Source organism: Oncorhynchus gorbuscha, linkage group LG26, assembly GCF_021184085.1.
Source record: "Oncorhynchus gorbuscha isolate QuinsamMale2020 ecotype Even-year linkage group LG26, OgorEven_v1.0, whole genome shotgun sequence".
NCBI classification, from domain to species: domain Eukaryota; kingdom Metazoa; phylum Chordata; class Actinopteri; order Salmoniformes; family Salmonidae; genus Oncorhynchus; species Oncorhynchus gorbuscha.
Window position 1 is genome coordinate 8,249,528 of NC_060198.1, and position 23,623 is coordinate 8,273,150.

General features: G+C 45.1%; 1 protein-coding gene across 1 annotated transcript in view; it reads left to right on the forward strand.

The window, feature by feature from the left end:
- Nucleotides 1–14,883, forward strand: part of LOC124016429 (VPS10 domain-containing receptor SorCS1-like) — a 149,537-nt gene extending 134,654 nt beyond the window's left edge. The window contains exons 5-6 of the mRNA XM_046331988.1: nucleotides 13,392–13,510; nucleotides 14,806–14,883. Coding sequence (XP_046187944.1) covers nucleotides 13,392–13,510; nucleotides 14,806–14,883 — 197 coding nt within the window. The remainder of the gene's footprint in view (nucleotides 1–13,391; nucleotides 13,511–14,805) is intronic.
- Nucleotides 14,884–23,623: the final 8,740 nt, after the last annotated feature.

Below are 23,623 nucleotides of genomic sequence, written 5' to 3' on the forward strand. Positions count from 1 at the left end.
CCAACCCAACACATACTCTAGAGAGAGAGCTCGGGTTGCTTACGTCATTTCACTCCTTACTGGCCGGGCTCGAGAATGGGGCACAGCTATCTGGGAGGCAAGGGCTGATTGCTCTAACAAGTTCCAGAACTTTAAAGAGGAGATGATTCGGGTTTTTGACCGTTCAGTTTTTGGTAGGGAGGCTTCTAGGGCCCTGGCTTCCTTATGCCAAGGTGAACGGTCCATAACGGATTATTCTATTGAGTTTCGCACTCTTGCTGCCTCTAGTGAGTGGAACGAGCCGGCGCTGCTCGCTCGTTTTCTGGAGGGACTCCACGCAGTGGTTAAGGATGAGATTCTCTCCCGGGAGGTTCCTTCAGATGTGGACTCTTTGATTGCTCTCGCCATCCGCATAGAACGACGGGTAGATCTTCGTCACCGGGCTCGTGGAAGAGAGCTCGCATCAACGGTGTTTCCCTGCTCCGCATCGCAACCATCTCCTCCTCTGGCTCAGAGACTGAGCCCATGCAGTTGGGAGGGATTCGCATCTCGACTAAGGAGAGGGAACGGAGGATCACCAACCGCCTGTGCCTCTATTGCGGAGTTGCTGGACATTTTGTTAATTCATGTCCAGTAAAAGCCAGAGCTCATCTGTAAGCGGAGGGCTACAGGTGAGCGCAACTACTCAAGTCTCTCCATCTAAATCCTGTACTACTTTGTCGGTCCATCTACGATGGACCGGTTCGGGTGCTACATGTAGTGCCTTGATAGACTCTGGGGCTGAGGGTTGTTTCATGGACGAAGCATGGGTTCGGAAACATGACATTCCTTTCAGAGAGTTAGAGAAGCCTACGCCCATGTTCGCCTTAGATGGTAGTCATCTTCCCAGTATCAGATTTGAGACACTACCGTTAACCCTCACAGTATCTGGTAACCACAGTGAGACTATTTCTTTTTTGATTTTTCGTTCACCGTTTACACCTGTTGTTTTGGGTCATCCCTGGCTAGTATGTCATAATCCTTCTATTAATTGGTCTAGTAATTCTATCCTATCCTGGAACGTTTCTTGTCATGTGAAGTGTTTAATGTCTGCCATCCCTCCCGTTTCTTCTGTCCCTACTTCTCAGGAGGAACCTGGCGATTTGACAGAGTGCCGGAGGAATATCATGATCTGCGCACGGTCTTCAGTCGGTCCCCCGAGCCAACTCCCTTCCTCCTCACCGGTCGTATGATTGTAGTATTGATCTCCTTCCGGGGACCACTCCTCCTCGGGGTAGACTTTACTCTCTGTCGGCTCCCGAACGTAAGGCTCTCGAGGATTATTTGTCTGTGTCTCTTGACGCCGGTACCATAGTGCCTTCTTCCTCTCCGGCCGGGGCGGGGTTCTTTTTTGTTAAGAAGAAGGACGGTACTCTGCGCCCTGCGTGGATTATCGAGGGCTGAATGACATAACGGTTAAGAATCGTTATCCGCTTCCCCTTATGTCATCAGCCTTCGAGATTCTGCAGGGAGCCAGGTGCTTTACTAAGTTGGACCTTCGTAACGCTTACCATCTCGTGCGCATCAGAGAGGGGACGAGTGGAAAACGGCGTTTAACACTCCGTTAGGGCATTTTGAGTACCGGGTTCTGCCGTTTGGTCTCGCCAATGCGCCAGCTGTTTTTCAGGCATTAGTTAATGATGTTCTGAGAGACATGCTGAACATCTTTGTTTTTGTCTATCTTGACGATATCCTGATTTTTCTCCGTCACTCGAGATTCATGTTCAGCACGTTCGACGTGTTCTACAGCGCCTTTTAGAGAATTGTCTCTACGTAAAGGCTGAGAAGTGCTCTTTTCATGTCTCCTCCGTTACTTTTCTCGGTTCCGTTGTTTCCGCTGAAGGCATTCAGATGGATTCCGCTAAGGTCCAAGCTGTCAGTGATTGGCCCGTTCAGGGTCACGTGTCGAGTTGCAGCGCTTTTAGGTTTCGCTAATTTCTATCGGCGTTTCATTCGTAATTTCGGTCAAGTTGCTGCCCCTCTCACAGCTCTTACTTCTGTCAAGACGTGTTTTAAGTGGTCCGGTTCCGCCCAGGGAGCTTTTGATCTTCTAAAAGAACGTTTTACGTCCGCTCCTATCCTCGTTGCTCCTGACGTCACTGGACAATTCATTGTCGAGGTTGACGCTTCAGAGGTGGGCGTGGGAGCCATTCTATCCCAGCGCTTCCAGTCTGACGATAAGGTTCATCCTTGCGCTTATTTTTCTCATCGCCTGTCGCCGTCTGAGCGCAACTATGATGTGGGTAACCGTGAACTGCTCGCCATCCGCTTAGCCCTAGGCGAATGGCGACAGTGGTTGGAGGGGGCGACCGTTCCTTTTGTCGTTTGGACAGACCATAAGAACCTTGAGTACATCCGTTCTGCCAAACGACTTAATGCCCGTCAAGCTCGTTGTCGTTGTTTTTCGCTCGTTTCGAGTTTGTGATTTCTTACCGTCCGGGTAGCAAGAACACCAAGCCTGATGCCTTATCCCGTCTGTTTAGTTCTTCTGTGGCTTCTACTGATCCCGAGGGGATTCTTCCTTATGGGCGTGTTGTCGGGTTAACAGTCTGGGGAATTGAAAGACAGGTTAAGCAAGCACTCACGCACACTGCGTCGCCGCGCGCTTGTCCTAGTAACCTCCTTTTCGTTCCTGTTTCCACTCGTCTGGCTGTTCTTCAGTGGGCTCACTCTGCCAAGTTAGCTGGTCATCCCGGTGTTCGAGGCACTCTTGCGTCTATTCGCCAGCGCTTTTGGTGGCCGACTCAGGAGCGTGACACGCGCCGTTTCGTGGCTGCTTGTTCGGACTGCGCGCAGACTAAGTCGGGTAACTCTCCTCCTGCCGGTCGTCTCAGACCGCTCCCATTCCTTCTCGACCATGGTCTCACATCGCCCTAGACTTCATTACCGGTCTGCCTTTGTCTGCGGGGAAGACTGTGATTCTTACGGTTGTCGATAGGTTCTCTAAGGCGGCACATTTCATTCCCCTCGCTAAACTTCCTTCCGCTAAGGAGACGGCACAAATCATTATCGAGAATGTATTCAGAATTCATGGCCTCCCGTTAGACGCCGTTTCAGACAGAGGCCCGCAATTCACGTCACAGTTTTGGAGGGAGTTCTGTCGTTTGATTGGTGCGTCCGTCAGTCTCTCTTCCGGGTTTCATCCCCAGTCTAACGGTCAAGCAGAGAGGGCCAATCAGACGATTGGTCGCATACTACGCAGCCTTTCTTTCAGAAACCCTGCGTCTTGGGCAGAACAGCTCCCCTGGGCAGAATACGCTCACAATTCGCTTCCTTCGTCTGCTACCGGGTTATCTCCGTTTCAGAGTAGTCTGGGTTACCAGCCTCCTCTGTTCTCATCCCAGCTTGCCGAGTCCAGCGTTCCCTCCGCTCAAGCGTTTGTCCAACGTTGTGAGCGCACCTGGAGGAGGGTGAGGTCTGCACTTTGCCGTTACAGGGCACAGACTGTGAGAGCCGCCAATAAACGCAGGATTAAGAGTCCAAGGTATTGTTGCGGCCAGAGAGTGTGGCTTTCCACTCGCAACCTTCCTCTTACGACAGCTTCTCGTAAGTTGACTCCGCGGTTCATTGGTCCGTTCCGTGTCTCCCAGGTCGTCAATCCTGTCGCTGTGCGACTGCTTCTTCCGCGACATCTTCGTCGCGTCCATCCTGTCTTCCATGTCTCCTGTGTCAAGCCCTTTCTTCGCACCCCCGTTCGTCTTCCCTCCCCCTCCCGTCCTTGTCGAGAGCGCACCTATTTACAAGGTACATAAGATCATGGACATGCGTTCTCGGGACGGGGTCACCAATACTTAGTGGATTGGGAGGGTTACGGTCCTGAGGAGAGGAGTTGGGTTCCGTCTCGGGACGTGCTGGACCGTTCACTCATCGATGATTTCCTCCGTTGCCGCCAGGATTCCTCCTCGAGTGCGCCAGGAGGCGCTCGGTGAGTGGGGGGGTACTGTCATGTTTTGTCATTTATTATCTTGTCTTGTCCCTGTGCTTCCCATTCTATTCGTTTCCCTCTGCTGGTCTTATTAGGTTCTTTCCCTCTCTCTATCCCTCTCTCTCCCCCTCCCTCTCTCACTCTCTCGCTCTCTCTTCTCTCTATCGTTCCGTTCCTGCTCCCAGCTGTTCCTATTCCCCTAATCAATCATTTAATCTTCCCACACCTGTTCCCGATCCTTTCCCCTGATTAGAGTCCCTATTTCTTCCTTTGTGTTCCGTTCCTGTCCTGTCGGTTCCTTGTTTAGAATTCACCGTGCTGTGATTGTGTATCGCCCTGTCGTGTCGTGTTTTCCTCAGATGCTGCGTGGTGAGCAGGTGTCTGAGTCTGTCTGGTTCGAGTGCCTTCCCGAGGCAACCTGCTGTTCACCTGCTGTTCAAGATCGAGTCTCCAGTTGGTCCTCGTCATTTCGAGTGAAAGTTGTGTTTTTTTGTTTGTATTCACTTTTCTGGATTAAAGACTCTGTTTTCGCCAAGTCGCTTTTGGGTCCTCTTTCACCGGCATGACACATGCGCCGTGAAGTTATGTTTTTGTAGATTATCTGACACGTTCTCAAACGCTTACATGGTTTACCTACCTAGCTTAGGCACAACAATCATGACTCTCTTTTTCCGTCTCTCTTTCCTGGTAAACCACATGTTCTACTTTTAAAATACTGAATTTGGTGTCAGTGTTTTGCCTTCTAAAGTGCATAACTGTCACGCCTGCTCCTGCTCTCTGGCACACGAAGGTGCCAGGCTGCCTTTCATTACGCATACCTGTCACCGACATTACGCGCATCAGAGCTCATTGGATTCACCTGGACTCCTTCACGTATTTATTGCTTTCCCTATATCTGTTTGTTTACCTCTGTTTCATCCCGGTGTCAGCAATATTGTCCTTTCCGTTTCCCTTGTCCAGACGCTGTCCGTATTCTGTTCCTGTCCAAGGTTATTAAATGTTCACTTCTGGTACCTGCTTATCGCCCCCAACGTCGACCCTTACAATACAAGCCTCAAAACACAATGAGGTACATACCGCCATATAGATTTCTATTTCAATCCACCGTTCCGTGAATAGATGTTTGGAACCAACAACTGTTTACTCAATCCTTTAACCACCATTTAGAGAAGTTTCCCTGGCAGCTCTCACTCTCTCAGTCTTTTGGCTGTCGCCGGGCAGGACTCATCAGTGGCTCTTCATCTAGTGGGTGTTTTGATTAATCGACTCGAGTGGGAAACTATGAAGCTCACTTTCTGACAGCTCTGAGCTTCAGACTTTAAAATATCATTGGCCTGATGAATTAGTGCAGCTTCAGCTCACACAGTGGCATTATGTCACTATCCAGAGTGATGAGAGACTAGCCTGGCCTAACTTCCTGCTCCACCTGGCTGCCACCATAGACTCCTACTGGGAGGAACATGGCTCCGCCTGCCTGCCACATGCAGGATCCTATGAGGTGGAAGATGGCTTGGGACCTCTATTTAATTACTGAGGTTGTAGCTGCAGGATCAGATCTGGTACCAAGCCAGCGAAAAATAACATGATGATTATGATGATGACAGTTTAGTAATTATTGTGTGTGTGCATAACAAGTTGTTTGCATACAGAGCTTATGGCAAGGTGCATCTGGTGTTTGATGATTGTTGACCTTTGTGATAGTTCGGCCTTCTGTGTGTCTATACTAATATGTTTGTAGCACCTATGTTAAGGTGCATCTGGTATTTGATGATTGTTGACCTTTGTGATAGTTCGGCCTTCTGTGTGTCTACACTAATATGTTTGTAGCACCTATGTTAAGGTGCATCTGGTATTTGATGATTGTTGACCTTTGTGATAGTTCGGCCTTCTGTGTGTCTACACTAATATGTTTGTAGCACCTATGTTGAGGTGCATCTGGTATTTGATGATTGTTGACCTTTGTGATAGTTCGGCCTTCTGTGTGTCTACATTAATATGTTTGTAGCACCTATGTTAAGGTGCATCTGGTATTTCATGATTGTTATCCTATGAGCCAACACTGATAAAAGACACTGCCAACAACAAACACTATGGATCCAGTTTAGCTAAACATGATAATACAGTAGCTAACTGAGTTTCTGTACATCATGGTTTTCTATTTAGCAAACAATTTAACATACGTTGCAGCTGTTGCCTCTAATTACTACGTTCTCTGTGAAGTTGACAGATGAATTTGCTTCCATCGAGAAATGGCACAGTAGGGTTCGTCGCACCCTATTTGAGGAGGACGGGCTGGTGGTAATGGCTGGAGCGGAATCAGTGGAATGGTATCAAATACAACCAACACATGGTTTCCATGTGTTTAATTCCATCCCATTTACTCCGTTCCAGCCATTATTATGAGCCGTCCTCCCCTCAGCAGCCTCCACTGAGAAATGTGTGTCCTTTTATTGGAGTTAAATGTCAGATTTCCACTCTGATAAAAGTAGAACATTAGCAATGAGTTTGACTGGGGCCACCGACTCTGTCTGTAGGACTAAAATAACAACTAAAACAACAACAGCCAGCAGGATGCAACATAGGTACCATCAATCAGTGTAATGGAACAAAATACTCCCTGTCATTATGCACCCAGGAAGTGGGAAATGTAATTAGACCAATGAAATTAGGCCATAGGCACTACTATACCTGATTGTCAACAGGGCAATATATTTAATTTTTGGACACGTATATTCATAACTTACAGTAGCATTCTGGATTTGTATTATTCTTCTGATATATAGGGGCTAGAATCAAATGTTTTCCCAACCTATGGTTTCCATTTGTTTGATGGATAATTTGATATATAAGCACTCCACTTAATTTGTTCACCAGGAATCCACCAAGGGTTTTTGCTGTTCCAGGAAAAGCAAGACATAATGTTCAACCTATTTTTCACCAAACATATTGGACTTGAAATGCTATATCTATACATAGTGCTAATTTACATTTGGAAATGGGAACAGGGTAACACGTGTTAGGTTCTGAACGGGCAGAGTAAAAACTCAAACCAAGTTTATTCACCCACTGGGTCATACAGCTGCAAAGACAAAGACATGTTTATATAAGCACATATATTTATACCCTTCTAATAGGCGTGGTCAACTCCTTACAGATATAGACAACCATACATCTCTGTTGCTAGGCAGGAATTGAACCGGTTCCTCTCACTGGGGTAGTCACAGCCCTGCCTGTTACTAAAACCTTTGTGGGTGTGAAAGTGTGTGAGTGAGATAGGACTGCAAAAGGAGAGACATTGTGGTGGGCCTCTTTGTCCCCCCTCCCTGAGGTTACTTCTCACTTCGTCTCTTGATTTGACCTCGAGACGCATCCCTCACTCCTCCCTAGTTCCGCAGCCGGCCTGCCTTATTAGAGATGACCAATTGCCTTTCAAACTCCCTCCTCAGAAACATGGAACAGAGGATGAAGTTTCTACCCTCAGTAACTTTCCATTTTCCTTTCCTTATCTACAATTCATTGACCCCAACACATGCATTCCTTATACATGTAAAGTTATCAATGAGTTCTAGTCTGGTAACATGAATCAGTACATTTCAAGATCAAATCAAACACACCCAGTCTCATAACACATTATGACATGGTCATAACCATGTCACAATATGTCAAGTAAAGTGTTACTGGAAACGGGATAGGGCCTATATGTAATTTGGGAGCCTATATGTTAACCCGAATGGTCTGAGTTATAATGACGATGGCGGTTTAAAGCTATGTCAGCCTATCTAGAGTGTCATTCATCAAGAGTGTCACGCTTTATTGTCCTGGGTACGCATTTCCCTGGTGTTATCCGGCCTTGACTCAAGCCCACTGTCACTTTACTTCCTGTATTGTGATAAGTAGACTGATATGTTCTCTATCTCTCTATTCTTTCTTGTTGTACACATCCTTGGACAAATAGCAGCTGGTTCATGAGCATGTGAACATGTGAACAGGTTCTTCCGGCGCCGACAGAGATGGCCACCTCGCTTCGCGTTCCTAGGAAACTATGCATTTTTTTTTTGTTTACGTGTTATTTCTTACATTAGTACCCCAGGTCATCTTAGGTTTCATTACATACAGTCGAGAAGAACTACTGAATATAAGATCAGCGGCAACTCACCATCAGTACGACCAAGAATATGTTTTTCGCGACGCGGATCCTGTGTTCTGCCTTACAAACAGGACAACGGAATGGATCGCATGCAGCGACCCCCCAAAAAACCGACTCCGACAAAGAGGGAAACGCAGCGGTCTTCTGGTCAGACTCCGGAGACGGGCACACCGTGCACCACTCCCTAGCATTCTTCTTGCCAATGTCCAGTCTCTAGACAACAAGGTGGATGAAATCCGAGCAAGGGTAGCATTCCAGAGGGACATCAGAGACTGTAACGTTCTGTGCTTCACGGAAACATGGCTCACTGGAGAGATGCTATCCGAAGCGGTGCAGCCAACGGGTTTCTCCACGCATCGCGCCGACAGAAACAAACACCTTTCTGGTAAGAAGAGGGGCAGGGGCGTATGCCTTATGGCTAACGAGACATGGTGTGATGAAAGAAACATACAGGAACTCAAATCCTTCTGTTCACCTGATTTAGAATTCCACACAATCAAATGTAGACCGCATTATCTACCAAGAGAATTCTCTTCGATTATAATCACAGCCGTATAATCCCCCCCCCCCCAAGCAGACACATCACATCGATGGCTCTGAACGAACTTTATTTAACTCTTTGCAAACTGGAAACAATTTATTCGGAGGCTGCATTCATTGTAGCTGGGGATTTTAACAAGGCTAATCTGAAAACAAGACTCCCTAAATTTTATCAGCATATTGATTGCGCAACCAGGGGTGGAAAAACCTTGGATCATTGTTACTCTAACTTCTGCGACGCATATAAGGCCCTGCCCCGCCCCCCTTTCGGAAAAGCTGACCACGACTCCATTTTGCTGATACCTGCCTACAGACAGAAACTAAAACTAGAGGCTCCCACGCTGAGGTCTGTCCAACGCTGGTCCAACCAGGCTGACTCGACACTCCAAGACTGCTTCCATCACGTGGACTGGGATATGTTTCGTATTGCGTCAGATAACAACATTGACGAATACGCTGATTCGGTGTGCGAGTTCATTAGAACGTGCGTTGAAGATGTCGTTCCCATAGCAACGATTAAAACAGTCCCTAACCAGAAACCGTGGATTGATGGCAGCATTCGCGTGAAACTGAAAGCGCGAACCACTGCTTTTAATCAGGGCAAGGTGTCTGGTAACATGACCGAATACAAACAGTGCAGCTATTCCCTCCGCAAGGCTATCAAACAAGCTAAGCGTCAGTACAGAGACAAAGTAGAATCTCAATTCAACGGCTCAGACACAAGAGGCATGTGGCAGGGTCTACAGTCAATCACAGACTACACGAAGAAATCCAGCCCAGTCACGGACCAGGATGTCTTGCTCCCAGGCAGACTAAATAACTTTTTCGCCCGCTTTGAGGACAATACAGTGCCACTGACACGGCCTGCAACGAAAACATGCGGTCTCTCCTTCACTGCAGCCGAGGTGAGTAAGACATTTAAACGTGTTAACCCTCACAAGGCTGCAGGCCCAGACGGCATCCCCAGCAGCGCCCTCAGAGCATGCGCAGACCAGCTGGCCGGTGTGTTTACGGACATATTCAATCAATCCCTATACCAGTCTGCTGTTCCCACATGCTTCAAGAGGGCCACCATTGTTCCTGTTCCCAAGAAAGCTAAGGTAACTGAGCTAAATGACTACCGCCCCGTAGCACTCACTTCCGTCATCATGAAGTGCTTTGAGAGACTAGTCAAGGACCATATCACCTCCACCCTACCTGACACCCTAGACCCACTCCAATTTGCTTACCGCCCAAATAGGTCCACAGACGATGCAATCTCAACCACACTGCACACTGCCCTAACCCATCTGGACAAGAGGAATACCGATGTGAGAATTCTGTTCATCGACTACAGCTCGGCATTCAACACCATAGTACCCTCCAAGCTCGTCATCAAGCTCGAGACCCTGGGTCTTGACCCCGCCCTGTGCAACTGGGTACTGGACTTCCTGACGGGCCGCCCCCAGGTGGTGAGGGTAGGTAACAACATCTCCTCCCCTCTGATCCTCAACACTGGGGCCCCACAATGGTGCGTTCTGAGCCCTCTCCTGTACTCCCTGTTCACCCACGACTGCGTGGCCATGCACGCCTCCAACTCAATCATCAAGTTTGCGGACGACACAACAGTTGTAGGCTTGATTACCAACAACGACGAGACGGCCTACAGGGAGGAGGTGAGGGCCCTCGGAGTGTGGTGTCAGGAAAATAACCTCACACTCAATGTCAACAAAACTAAGGAGATGATTGTGGACTTCAGGAAACAGCAGAGGGAACACCCCCCTATCCACATCGATGGAACAGTAGTGGAGAGGGTAGCAAGTTTTAAGTTCCTCGGCATACACATCACAGACAAACTGAATTTGTCCACTCACACAGACAGCATCGTGAAGAAGGCGCAGCAGCGCCTCTTCAAACTCAGGAGGCTGAAGAAATTCGGCTTGTCTCCAAAAGCACTCACAAACTTCTACAGATGCACAATCGAGAGCAATTTGCATAAATCCGGGGTCTGCTTTTCATCACATATCCTAAATAATTTGCTCAACCCATCCTTGATCCAACCCCATCAAGGACTTTAAACTCTGGCCCTTAATATTAGTACCATGGTCAACCTCAAGTCATGCTTACAGACAATACGTTTATCAGTCTCACTCTGCTACATCACACTGTAGGAACGCCATATCTGTCCAAGATAATTCACTACACCCAATACAATGACATAATAGGGTGATATACATTACAGTGACTTGAATTATGTGGCACAGTATTTCCTGTGTACAGTGCCTGACTAAAGAAATACCATGTTTAGGTTGCTGCATATTCACACTTTTGTGACAGATACTACTTTCTGGTAGAATAACAAATCCATAGCGTCTGGGTGTTGCTGTGGGGTAGCTAAGGGTAATCTGACAATTTGTGACACATCTCTGGGGAGATCGTCCTCACATGGAAAGGCATTGCTATTTTATTGCCATCATTGTTGAGATAACGCTGAAATGAGACGTCTATATCTGGAGTGGAATACCTCTGCTGAGACACATCTCCCTCTGTTTATTGTCTTCTTCCCTCCTTCTCTCCTCCCGATCTTCTCCCTTCCACTCTTTAATCCAGGTCTGTATCTGGTTCACATGAAGGCAGACACCCCTATTGGACATGAGTAGCACCACACACGCACACACACACACAGGCAGGCAGGGCAGGGCAGGGCAGGGCAGGGCAGGGCAGGGCAGGGCAGGGCAGGGCAGGGCAGGGCAGGGCAGGGCAGGGCAGGGCAGGGCAGGGCCCCACATTCGCAGTCCGACTATCAGCCCTCTAACGATAGAAGAGAGCGAGAGTCTGTCAAGGAAAAAATTCCACCCTGGGTTTAGAGCATCGTGTCCCAGGAGAGTGACAGTGGATTACCTCATTTATAAATGCAGTGCACGATATTTGATTAATATGGCCTTTTCCTCTCATCCCTCTCACTCTGGGAGTGTCAGCTCCATAACTCGCCACGGCAATGCCACCCAGGGTCCTCCATAGGTGAAATTGTGAGATTGTTTATTCTAGCTACAGATTCTGCTGCTGCTGTTGTTAGAGCCCCGGAATCAGAGACAGTTTAGTTTTCTGTACACAGAGAATGATCATAGTTGATCATGTTGAATAGTGACAAACCTACAAATTGACATACTGTAGTGTATGAAACCATCACCATTATAGAATGGAAAAGTATTAAGACCCCTTGACTTTTTCCACATTTTGTTACGTTACAGTCTTATTCTAAAATGGATGAAATTTACAGACTACACAGACAATATGCTATAATGACAAAGCAAAAACAGGTTTTATGAAATGTATAAAATCAAAAATACAGAAAAAAAAATCACATTTACATCAGTATTCAGATCCTTTTATGAGTACTTTTGAAGCACCTTTGGCAGCGATTACAGCCTCAAGCTTCTGGGGCATGCCACCATGAGCTTGGGACATATGTATTTGGAGAGTTTTTCCCATTCTTCTCTGCAGATCCTCTCGTGCTCTGTCAGGTTGGATGGGGATCATCTCTCTATTTTCAGGTCTCTCCAGAGATGTTTGATCGAGTTCATGTCCGGGCTCTGGCTGTGCCACTCAAGGATATTCGGAGACTTGTCACAAAGCCACTCCTGCATTGTTTTGGCTGTGTGCTTAAGGATGTTGTCCTGTGAACCTTCGCCCAAGTCTGAGGTCCTGAGTGCTCTGGAGCAGATTTCATCAAAGAGCTCTCTGTACTTTGCTCCCATTAATCTTCCCCTTGATCCTGACTAGTCTCCAAGTCCATATCGCTGAAAAACATCCCCACAGCATTATAGTGCCACCACCGTGTTTCACTGTAAGGATGGTGCCAGGTTCCTCCAGACGTTACGCTTGGAATTCAGGCCAAATACAGTAGTTTCATCATGGTGTCATCAGACCAGAGAATCTTGTTTCTCATGGTCTGAGAGTCATTTAGATGCCTTTTGGAAAACACCAAGTGGGCTGTCATGTGCCTTTTACTGAGGAGTGGTCCAGCTCTAGGAAGAGTCTTGTTAGTTCCAAACTTCATCCATTTAAGAATGATGGAGGCCACTGTGTTCTTGCGGATCTTCAATGCTGCAGACATTGTTCAGTACCCTTCCCCAGATCTGTGCCTCATCACAATCCTGTCTTGGAGCTCTACAGACAATTCCTTCGACCTCATGGCTTGTTTTTTGCTCTGACATGCACTGTCAACTGTGGGACCATATATAGACAGGTGTGTGGCTTTCCAAATCAGGTCCAATCAATTGAATTTACCATATTGGACTGCAATAAAGTTGTAGAAACATCTCAACGATGATCAACGGAAACAGTTTGCACCTGAGCTAAATTTAGATTTTTACAGCAAAAGGGTCTGAATACTTATGTACGTAAGGTATTTCTGTTTAGTATTTTTAATACATATTTTGTTTGTCTTTATGGGATATTATGTGTAGATTAATGAGGGGGAAAAACAATTAAACCAATTTTAGAATAAGACTGTAACGTAACAAAATGTGGAAAAAGTCAAGGTGTCTGAATACTTTCCGAATGCACTGTATATATAAACAGTCAGTACACTGTCACACGTTGAACACAATCTCCTCTATTGCATGTCCATCACAAACCATACAAAAGTGCCCTCAATTTCAATTCATACAGACATATAGACTCGGTATCCAGGCATCCTCACAGTCCCAGGAATAGGGGGCATGATCCACAGCTGGATGAGTCCAGATATCCAGTAATCTCTATCTCCTCATCTTGCAGGTATACAGTATGTAACATGCCAGGCTCCAACGTGCTCAGAGTACAACAGAAACTATCCCTTCCCTGAATACATCGACATCAGCTCACTGGTTGTCCAGGATGACTATATGTTTATTCAGGTAAGGCTCTGAGAATAATATATTGTACCATTTTGTATGTAGACCATGATGCATTGCATAGGACGTGCATCATTAGCCTTGAACGATATGGGCATGTGTTCTGTATTACGCACAACTTGGCTTTGCTTGGACTGGGAGCGTATTTGCATATTTTACAGCACCACATGCAACAATTAGTTGATCCTGAGGTGTGAGGAAATGGTATGATAGAGCAATTCAACTGTAATTCATAAATGTTTTAAATATTTATGATTAATTGTGATGTTGACACATTGTATTAATGGCAACATGTTCTTGGTGAGAATAGATATGGGGACCACTGAAAGACAACTTTATTAATTGTTCATTTTGCAGTCTGAACATGTAAATTGTATTCATGAACAGTTGTTATGCTGCACGTATATTTTATTTCTATCTATTTCCATAAATTCTATTGTCAAGAAACATTCTGTGTAAAGAAAAGGCACATGAGTAAAATATGCAAACCTTCTGTTTGAACCTTCATTCGAGAGTCTGCATTTGCACACTATTCTGATTCAGATGTGAAACCTAGGGAGTTTTATATTCTTCCACACTAGTCTCCAATATGTCATATTAATCTTCATTTGTGAGAGAGAGAGACATCTGAAATGGTAATTTGATCAATTCTAAGGAGCGCTAGTGCAGTTTTGGGGTTATCTTTTCATTTCTCTCCAGCCATCTGCATAGTATTTACTTTGACATTGTGCAAATGAGGATGCATGAATTTAAAAGTAAACAGGAAAATAGGAATAATTATCCCGCCATTCGAGTCCAGTATAAATAACTTTTCCATCCATATTGAACTCCAAAGGCCTACCTAGTTGTTTGAAGTATTTGAAGGGGAGAGATATGGATGTATTTCTATTAGAACATGAACTAGGGCCAGAAGTTTTTCTAGGTCAGGTCACATGTTCACGTAAAGCTCCTTGTCCTCAGTATTTCAATTAGAGCCAATAGTTTTCCCTTGAGCAAGTGGCTTGACCAGGAAAACTCTAGCCTCTAGTAGCCTATGTCAGGGGTTCAAGAAGAACTCAAGAAGATTCCAACTTCTGGCGCCGACAGAGATGGCCGCCTCGCTTTGCGTTCTTAGGAAACTATGCAGTATTTTGTTTTTTTAATGTATTATTTCTTAAACTGTTACCCCAGGAAATCTTAAGTCTCATTACATACAGCCGGGAGGAACTATTGGATATAAGAGCAAAGTCAACTTACTAACATTACAACCAGGAATACAACTTTCCTGAAGCGGAACCTCTGTTTGGTCCACCACCCAGGACAATGTCTCGGATAAAAGCAAGCGACCGAAAACAACGGCGCCGCAGATGGAGCGGTCGTCTGGTCAGGCTCCGTAGACGTTCAAATCGCCCACCGCTTGGTTTGGGAGACCGTGGAGGTACGTGTTTGGTTTGCATATTTTGTTTGAGTTTGATAGGCCCAGTATTGGTTGCCTTTGTTGTTTGGGTTGTGTGCTGCGTTGGAGAGAGTATAATGGTTAGTTTCCAGGCCCTGCCTAGCCTGGAAACGTTTGTTCTACTTTCTGTTGGGACTTCAGTCTGAGGTGAGTAATCGGCTGTGTACCTCGGTGGGAGATTTGGGTAGGGTAGTGGAACATGCTACCCGGAGCTATAGCCTTATTCCCCTGATAGGCTTAGCGACATGTTTTATTTTTTGGAATATGTTGGGCATGGTTAATGTTTGTTATTTTTGTGTGGTGTCTGTGGACTGAGCAGTTGTCTCGGGGGCACATCGGTGGCTTGGTGGAATTTGCCAGCATGCTGGGGAGTTTTTCCTTGCCAGCGGGCTACAGTGCGTAAATTCCCACTGCAAATCCGCACAAAGACTAGGGTTGAGTTATTGTAGGTTTTGGGGAAGCTCCATATCTCATCTCTCTTCTGTAGTGCTCAGGGTGATTGTCAATTCTCGGGTTGTGGTCTGGTGTGCTCAGCAGAGGGGAAGAGCGAGACTTGTTTTGTGTGACTATGGCTTCTTATGTAGATGAGTTCATTCGCTTTCCATCGGAGGAGTTGTTAGATTTGGGTACTAAAGAACAGCTGTTGAAGGTCGCTGAACACTACAAGGTTGAGATTAGTGATAAACGTCTAAAGAATTCTATTAGGTTGATATTGAAGGCCAATCTGATGGAGAGTGGTATTCTTGAAGTTACCACTGTGCCAGCCTCTGCTGAGAATTTGTTGTCTCCCCATAACGTTACAATGGCCATTCCATCGGTTAGTCCGAGTAGCCTTCTATTTGTACAGCAGAAAGAACTGCTTCTGTTACAGCTGGAGCATGATCGTGAGAAGAGAGAGCATGATTGTGTAAAGTATGAAAAGGAATTGGCATTTAAACAAGATATGGAGTGTGCTAAAATCAAGTTGCAACAAGAACGTATAGAGTTGGTTAGGGAAGGAAAGATCTCAGGGGAGAGTTTGTTTTGGGAAGGTGACCCAGATTTACCTAGGGATAGTTCTTCTTTTGGTCGTGCCCCAGAGACATTTGATATTGTTGGGAACTTACGGTTATTGCCTCAGTTTAACGAAAGGGACCCTGAGACATTCTTTTCGTTGTTTGAGCGTGTTGCTGATGCTAGGAGTTGGCCTGATTCTGACCGCACTTTAATGTTGCAGTGTGTGCTAACTGGTAAAGCACAGGAAGCATATTCAGCTTTTAGTGTACACGATAGTGCCAATTATGATAAAGTTAAAACAGCTGTGTTACAGATTTATGAATTGGTCCTGAAAGGGATGATAAGCAGACTCATGTTGAGTTTGCGCGACAATTATCTTCACAGTTTAATCGCTGGTGTTCCGCCTCTGCAGTTGTGACTTTCCAAGGGCTGTGTTATCTGATTATGTTAGAGCAATTTAAGGACAGAATTCCTGATCGTATTGCCACGTATATTAACAAACAGAAAGTAAAGAATGTCGCTGAAGCTGCGGTTTTGGCGGACGAGTATGTGTTGACTCACAAAAGTGTCTTTGCAGAGCCTCGTATTCGGAAAGAGTGGGGGCGTTCGGATAGATTTGGGCTTCGCTCACCGAGATACTTTGGTTCACGGGCAGAGTTCTATTCAACTGGGGTTGAGCCTGACTCCCATGGTAAAGCTGACTTTGGGCAGGAGTGTCACTACTGTCAAGGTTCAGGTCATTGGAAAAACGAATGTCCACTTCTCAGGTCAAAGGGTGCTTACGATAAAGCTAAGCCTACCGCGTTAGCTGCACCTGTTCCACATCAGTTCACTTATGACTCATTTCCTCACGCCCAGGAGAATGTGAAAGTCCATATTGATCCAGACTATTTACCTTTCATTACAGAAGGTTTTGTGTCTATGTTAGGAAGTAAAGACCTAGTGCCAGTGAAGATCCTGAGAGACACAGGTGCCTCTGAATCATTTGTGTTGGAGTCTGTGTTACCCTTTTCTGCTAAGACTGATTCGGGGAATAGTGTTCTAATTAGGGGAATAGGTTTGAACACTCTGTCAGTTCCATTGTATAAACTGATGTTGGATTGTGAGCTGGTGAAGGGTGAAGTAGTTGTGGGGGTGTGTCCTTCGTTGCCTATTGAGGGTATCGACATTATCCTTGGGAATAACTTGGCTGGTGAGCGTGTATGGCCTGTCGTGTTTCCATCTCAAGTGGTTTCCACTAAGCCGTCATTTGTTGGGATTCCTGATGAGAGTCTACAGAGTTTCCCCAGAGGTGTTCTCTGCGTGTGCAGTGACACGTTCTATGAGCCATGGCGAACTGGTCACTGCGCCGACTAATGATAATAATACAAAGAAGTATGTCACTGTTTTCCCTGTTATCCCGTTATCTGTAACCCGCTCAGATCTAATCAATGTGCAATGGGATGACTCCACGTTAGAAGAGTTGCGTGACCAAATTGTGCCTGTAGAACAGTTGGGAGATGTCGCCCATGGCTATTTTCTTCAAGAGGATGCCCTGATGAGAAAGTGGGTGTCTCATGATAGTTGTTTTCTGGGGGAAGCAATTAGTCAGGTTGTTGTACCAGTTAACTTCTTGCGTCGAGCAATCCCGTATCCGGGAGCGTAATCATAGCCTCAAGCTCATTACCATAACGCAACGTTAACTATTCATGAAAATCGCAAATGAAATGAAATAAATATATTGGCTCACAAGCTTAGCCTTTTGTTAACAAACACTGTCATCTCAGATTTTCAAAATATGCCTTTCAACCATAGCTACACAAGCATTTGTGTAAGAGTATTGATTGCTAGCATAGCATTAAGCCTAGCATTCAGCAGGCAACATTTTCACAAAAACAAGAAAAGCATTCAAATAAAATGATTTACCTTTGAAGAACTTCGGATGTTTTCAATGAGGAGACTCTCAGTTAGATAGCAAATGTTCCGTTTTTCCAAAAATATTATTTGTGTAGGAGAAATCGCTCCGTTTTGTTCATTACGTTTGGCTAAGAAAAAAAAGGAAAAATTCAGTCATTACAACGCCGAACTTTTTTCCAAATTAACTCCATAATATCGACAGAAACATGGCAAACGTTGTTTAGAATCAATCCTCAAGGTGTTTTTCACATATCTATTCGATGATAAATCCTTCGTGGCATGTTGGTTTCTCCTCTGAACCAAATGGAAAAATGCACGCAGCTGGAGATTACACAATAATTTCGACGGAGGACACCAAGCGGACACCTGGTAAATGTAGTCTCTTATGGTCAATTTTCCAATGATATGCCTACAAATATGTCGCAATGCTGCAGACACCTTGGGGAAATGACAGAAAGTGTAGGCTCATTCCTGGCGCATTCACAGCAATATAAGGAGATATTGGAACACAGCGCATTCTAAATCTGGGGCACTTCCTGTATGAAATTTCATCTTGGTTTCGCCTATAGCATTAGTTCTGTGGCACTCACAGGCAATATCTTTGCAGTTTTGGAAACGTCAGAGTGTTTTCTTTCCAAAGATGTCAATTATATGCATAGTCAAGCATCTTTTCGTGACAAAATATCTTGTTTAAAACAGGAACGTTTTTTATCCAAAAATTAAAAGAGAGCCCCCTAAATCGAAGAAGTTAAGCTTCGTGAGTTGGTGTTGGAAACTTCCCACAGCGATGTTGCTGGACATATGGGGGTGAGGAAAACCTACAATCGCATTTTAAGACATTTCTTTTGGCCTAGATTAAAGAGGGATGTTTCTGACTTTATAAAAACTTGTCACACCTGTCAATTAACTGGTAAGCCAAATCAAGCTATTAAAACGGTACCATTGTTTCCTATTCCTGTACTCAGCCAACCTTTTGAGTATCTGATTTTTACTGTGTGGGTCCTCTGCCTCGTTCTAAAAAGGGTAGCAGTTACCTGTTCACTGTGATGTGTCAGACCACTAGGTTTCCTGCTGCCTATCCTCTCCGATCTATCACGACTAAATCTGTGGTCATTCAGAGTGATCAAGGATATAATTTCACCTCTAATCTGTTTAGTCAGGTTCTTCAACAGCTCCATATTAAACACAATTTGTCTAGCGCCTATCACGCGAAAAGTCAAGGAGCACTGGAACGTTTCCATCAAACGCTTAAGTCTTTGTTGAGAGCTTATTGTACTGAGATGGATAAGGATTGGGAGGTGGGGTTGCCTTGTTACTGTTAGCCACGAGGGAGGTTTCACAGGAGAGCACAGGTTTCAGTCCAAATGACCTTGTGTTTGGACATAGGGTGCTTGGACTTTTATCTGTTCTCCAGGATGACTGGAAGTCTCCCGAGCCTCCTCAGTCCCTGTTAACGTATGTGTGTGTTTTCCGGTGACGGCTCTATGCCGCTGGTGAAATGGCTAAAGAGAAGTTATCATCTTCACAGGTGAGGATGAAGGGCATATTTGATCGCCGAGCTGAGCCTTGTCACTTTAGTCCGGGTGACCAGGTTCTTGCTCTGCTGCCAATTGTTGGTTTTCCTTTTCAATCTAAGTTTCAAGGTCCATATACAGTGGTGCGCCAGTACACTGAGCAAAATTATCTAGTTGCCACTCCAGAACGGAGGAAAGCACACCAGCTGTGCAATGTAAATCTGTTAAAACCCTATTATGCATGTTCCTCTGAGACTGAACAGTGGGATTCTACAGAGGACGGTAAACCTGTTCTTTTGGCTGATACCGTTGTTTCCTTGGGTTCTTGTCGTGCTAGATCTGTGCATGAGGAGGAAGATGTTCCTGATCCTGACGATTGTATATTGCAGGGTAGATTGACAAATTTAGAAACACTGGATATTTTAGACCGTCTTCTCACTCACCTACCTGTTGATTGGCGGAAAGAGATGTTTGGTCTGCTTCAGAGATTTCCAGGTTTGTTTTCTGATACACCTACACATACAAACTTAATAGAACATGATATTGACATTGGAGATGCTGACCCCATTCGTCAGCGGTTCTATAGAGTTTCTTAAGAGAAACTACGTTGTCTGGATGCTGAGGTCAAGTACATGCTGGAGAGTAAGATAGCAGAGCCTTCTTTCTCCAGTTGGGGTTCTCCCTGTATCTTGGTCAGTAAACCGGATGGAACAAACCGATTTGGTACGGACTACCGTAAGGTAAACAGTCGCTGAAAAGTGGCAGGTGCCCTGTGCAACTGAGTCCTGGAGTTTCTGACGGGGCGCCTCCAGGTGGTGAGGGTAGGAAACAACATCTCCACTCCGCTGATCCTCCACACTGGGACCCACAAGGGTGCGTTCTCAGCCCCCTCCTGTTCAAACATGACTGTGTGGCCATGCACGCCTCCAACTCAATCATCAAGTTTGCAGAATACACTACAGTGGTAGGCTTGATTACCAACAATGATGAGACGGCCGACAGGGAGGAGGTGAGGCCCCTCGGAGTGTGGTGTCAGGAAAACAACCTCACACTCAACAAAATAAAGGAGATGATCGAGGACTTCAGGAAGCAGCAGAGGGAGCAGCCCCTATCCACATCGATGGGACAGTGTGGAGAAGGTAGAACGTTTTAAGCTCCTCTGCGTACACATCACGGACAAACTGAAATGGTACACTCACACAGACAGCGTGGTGAAGAACCTCAGGAGGGTGAAGAAATTTGGCTTGTCACCAAAAACACTCACAAAACATTACAGATGCACATTCGAGAGCATCCTGTCGGGCTGTATCACAGCCTGCTACGGCAACTGCTCTGCCCACAACCGCAAGGCCCTCCAGAGGGTAGTGAGGTTTGCACAATGCATCACCAGGGGCAAACTACCTGCCCACCAGGACACCTACACCACCCGATGTCACAGGAAGGCTGAAAATATCATCAAGGACAACAACCACCCGATCCACTGCCTGTTCACCCCGCTATCATCCAGAAGGCGAGGTCAGTACAGGTGCATCAAAGCAGGGACTGAGAGACTAAAAAACAGCTTCTCTCTCAAGGCCATCAGACTGTTAAACACCCACCACTAACATTGATGACTCAAAACTCGAGTCAAATCGCTAGTCATTTTAATAATAAAAAATTTGATGTAATAAATGTATCACTAGCCACTTTAAACAATGTCACTTTATATAATGTTTACATGTCCTACATTACTCAACTTATATGTATATACTGAACTCTATACCATATCCTACATATTGCCTATGCCGTTCGGCCATCGCTCATCCATATATTTATATGTACATAATGTTATTAATTCCTTTACACTTGTGTGTATAAGGTAGCTGTTGTGAAATTGTTAGATTATTTGTTATATATTACTTCATGGTCAGAACTAGAAGCACAAGCATTTCGCTACACTCGCATCTGCTAATCATGTGTATGTGACAAATACAATTTGATTTGATTTGAACTCCTAGCCCTACATATGATCCCTCGGAAAAACATCTAGTTATAGCCAACACAGGGCCAAAACTTCTTCATAGTCAGGTCACATGTTCAGGAACAATTCTGGCCCTATACATGATTGGAATCATCCTGCCAGAACACAGTCTGAGAATAAAGATCTGTTGTCTACCAGATCCCTCAACCATGTTTGACCATATTCTCCCTAACTAAACCCACAACCACTCAAACTAAACCTCTGACTGAATCTTCAATTCAGGGAACCTACAGTTTTCTTGCATTGTTTCACAGACGAATGGATTCAGCAAAAAGGGGAAAAGAAACACCCATCATCGCAATTTCTCTTTCAGTTCATATCTGCCCCGGGTTACTCTCCATCAATTGTTTGCTTTTTTGTTTGCAGTTGCAGGTAGAACTGTTTCTGGCGAGTGTTCACTGTGCCCACTGATCTTCCCTCTCCAATTATTTATGTATCTCTCTCTTTCTTCCCCCCTCTCTCTCGGTCTCTCTCTCTCTCTGTCTTTATCTTTCTCCCTCAAGCCCTCCTCCCCTCTCGTTCTCCCTCTCACCTCACCTTCCGTCCCTCCAATTGAGCAGTACACTTAGAAGCACACTAAGAGGCCTAATTGGTTCTGTCATATAATAATGAGCCTACTTACATTTACATTACATTTAAGTCATTTAGCAGACGCTCTTATCCAGAGCGACTCACCTCCCCATTTTATGCAGAAAGCCTATCAACTTGTTTTGTGGATAAATTCTCGATTAATGGAATTACGAAAGAGGAAGTGGGATTAAATAAATTGCTCCTTAGTGCTGAGGCTAGGATAATCACACTTTTTTCGACGACAAATAGTTTTCCTATCCTGAGAGTCTCCGAAGCCTGTGCTCTAATTACAGGTTTCTAACACTTTCTTCCCCGCTGGCGGTGTTTGTACTGCATAAGCTAACAGCAGCTAACAGCTCGAGTGTTTGCTTGCTGAGGCGCTGGTATCATTAAGGACGACTTTCCTAAGACAGGCCACTGATCATTGCTTGAGAAAGTTAAAGATTCCTCTTGACAGAGAGTAATGAGGCTATTGATTGTCCCTACGAGATATTTACCCAAGTCTAACTCTTAAACCACAAAGGGCATCGACAACAGGAGAGGACGTGAGAGGAGCAGTTTCCTCTGTATGCTAGCTAGGAGAGTTTGTTATTTTCTCAATAGTAAAGTCCGGAAATAGCCATTTACATTTCTTATGCATCAATGTTCCTCTCTGACAATGAAGTGTACATCTTTACATCATAAACAATATCACCCATGGTCACTTGGGTGAAGGTTGCAAGTTAGGTAATGATTGATACATTTCTGAAGGTTTTAGATTAATCCAAGTAGTTAATTCATGTTGAAAACAGTGAGTCACAGATGTGCAGCATGGACGAATGATACAAGTGAACACAAAGGGAATACTCAGTGTCTTGGCTCAATGTGTTCCAGGTTACTACAGCAGGACAGGCCAGCTACTATGTGTCCTAGCAGAGGGATCCATTCCTCAAACTCAAACTGCTGAAATATTCTCTGCCTAAGGTAAGCAACATTCATGTTACAGGGATAAACGCATGCCTCCGGTGAATGGCGGTGATACATACAGTTGATCAATTATACATATAGAATATTTGTATTTTATTTTGCACAATGTTCTTATTTTTTAACTCTGCATTGTTTAGAAAGGGCTTGTAAGTAAGCATTTCAAAGTAAGCATTTCAAGGTAAGCATTTCAAGGTAAGCATTTTCAAGTCTACACCTGTTGTATATGGCACATGTGCCAAATAAAATTGTATTTGATTTGAAGTAATTAGCAATGTCACCCCTTGATTTCTCCCTTCAACAAAAGGATTTAGCTAAAGAAATAACTGTAGCATTACAAAAAAATCATACATTTACATTTTAGTAATTTAGCAGATGCTCTTATCCAGGGCGACTTGCAGTTTGTGCATTCATCATAAGATGGCTTGGTGAGACAGTCACATATCACAGGCATAGAAAGCACACCTTTCCTCAATAACGTAGCTGTCAGTAAAGTCAGAGTTGGGGGGGGTCAAGTGCGAGTGATGGTTAAGTTTATTTATTTTTTTAAAGGTGAGGAGGAGGATTATTTATGATACTGATTGAAGAGATAGTATTTCAGAAGATAGGCAGGGACTCTGCTGTCCTAGCTTCAGTGGGAAGCTGGTTGCATCATTGGGGAGCCAGGACAGAGAAGAACTTGGACTGGGCTGAGCACGAGCTGCCCTCCTGTAGGAGTGGGA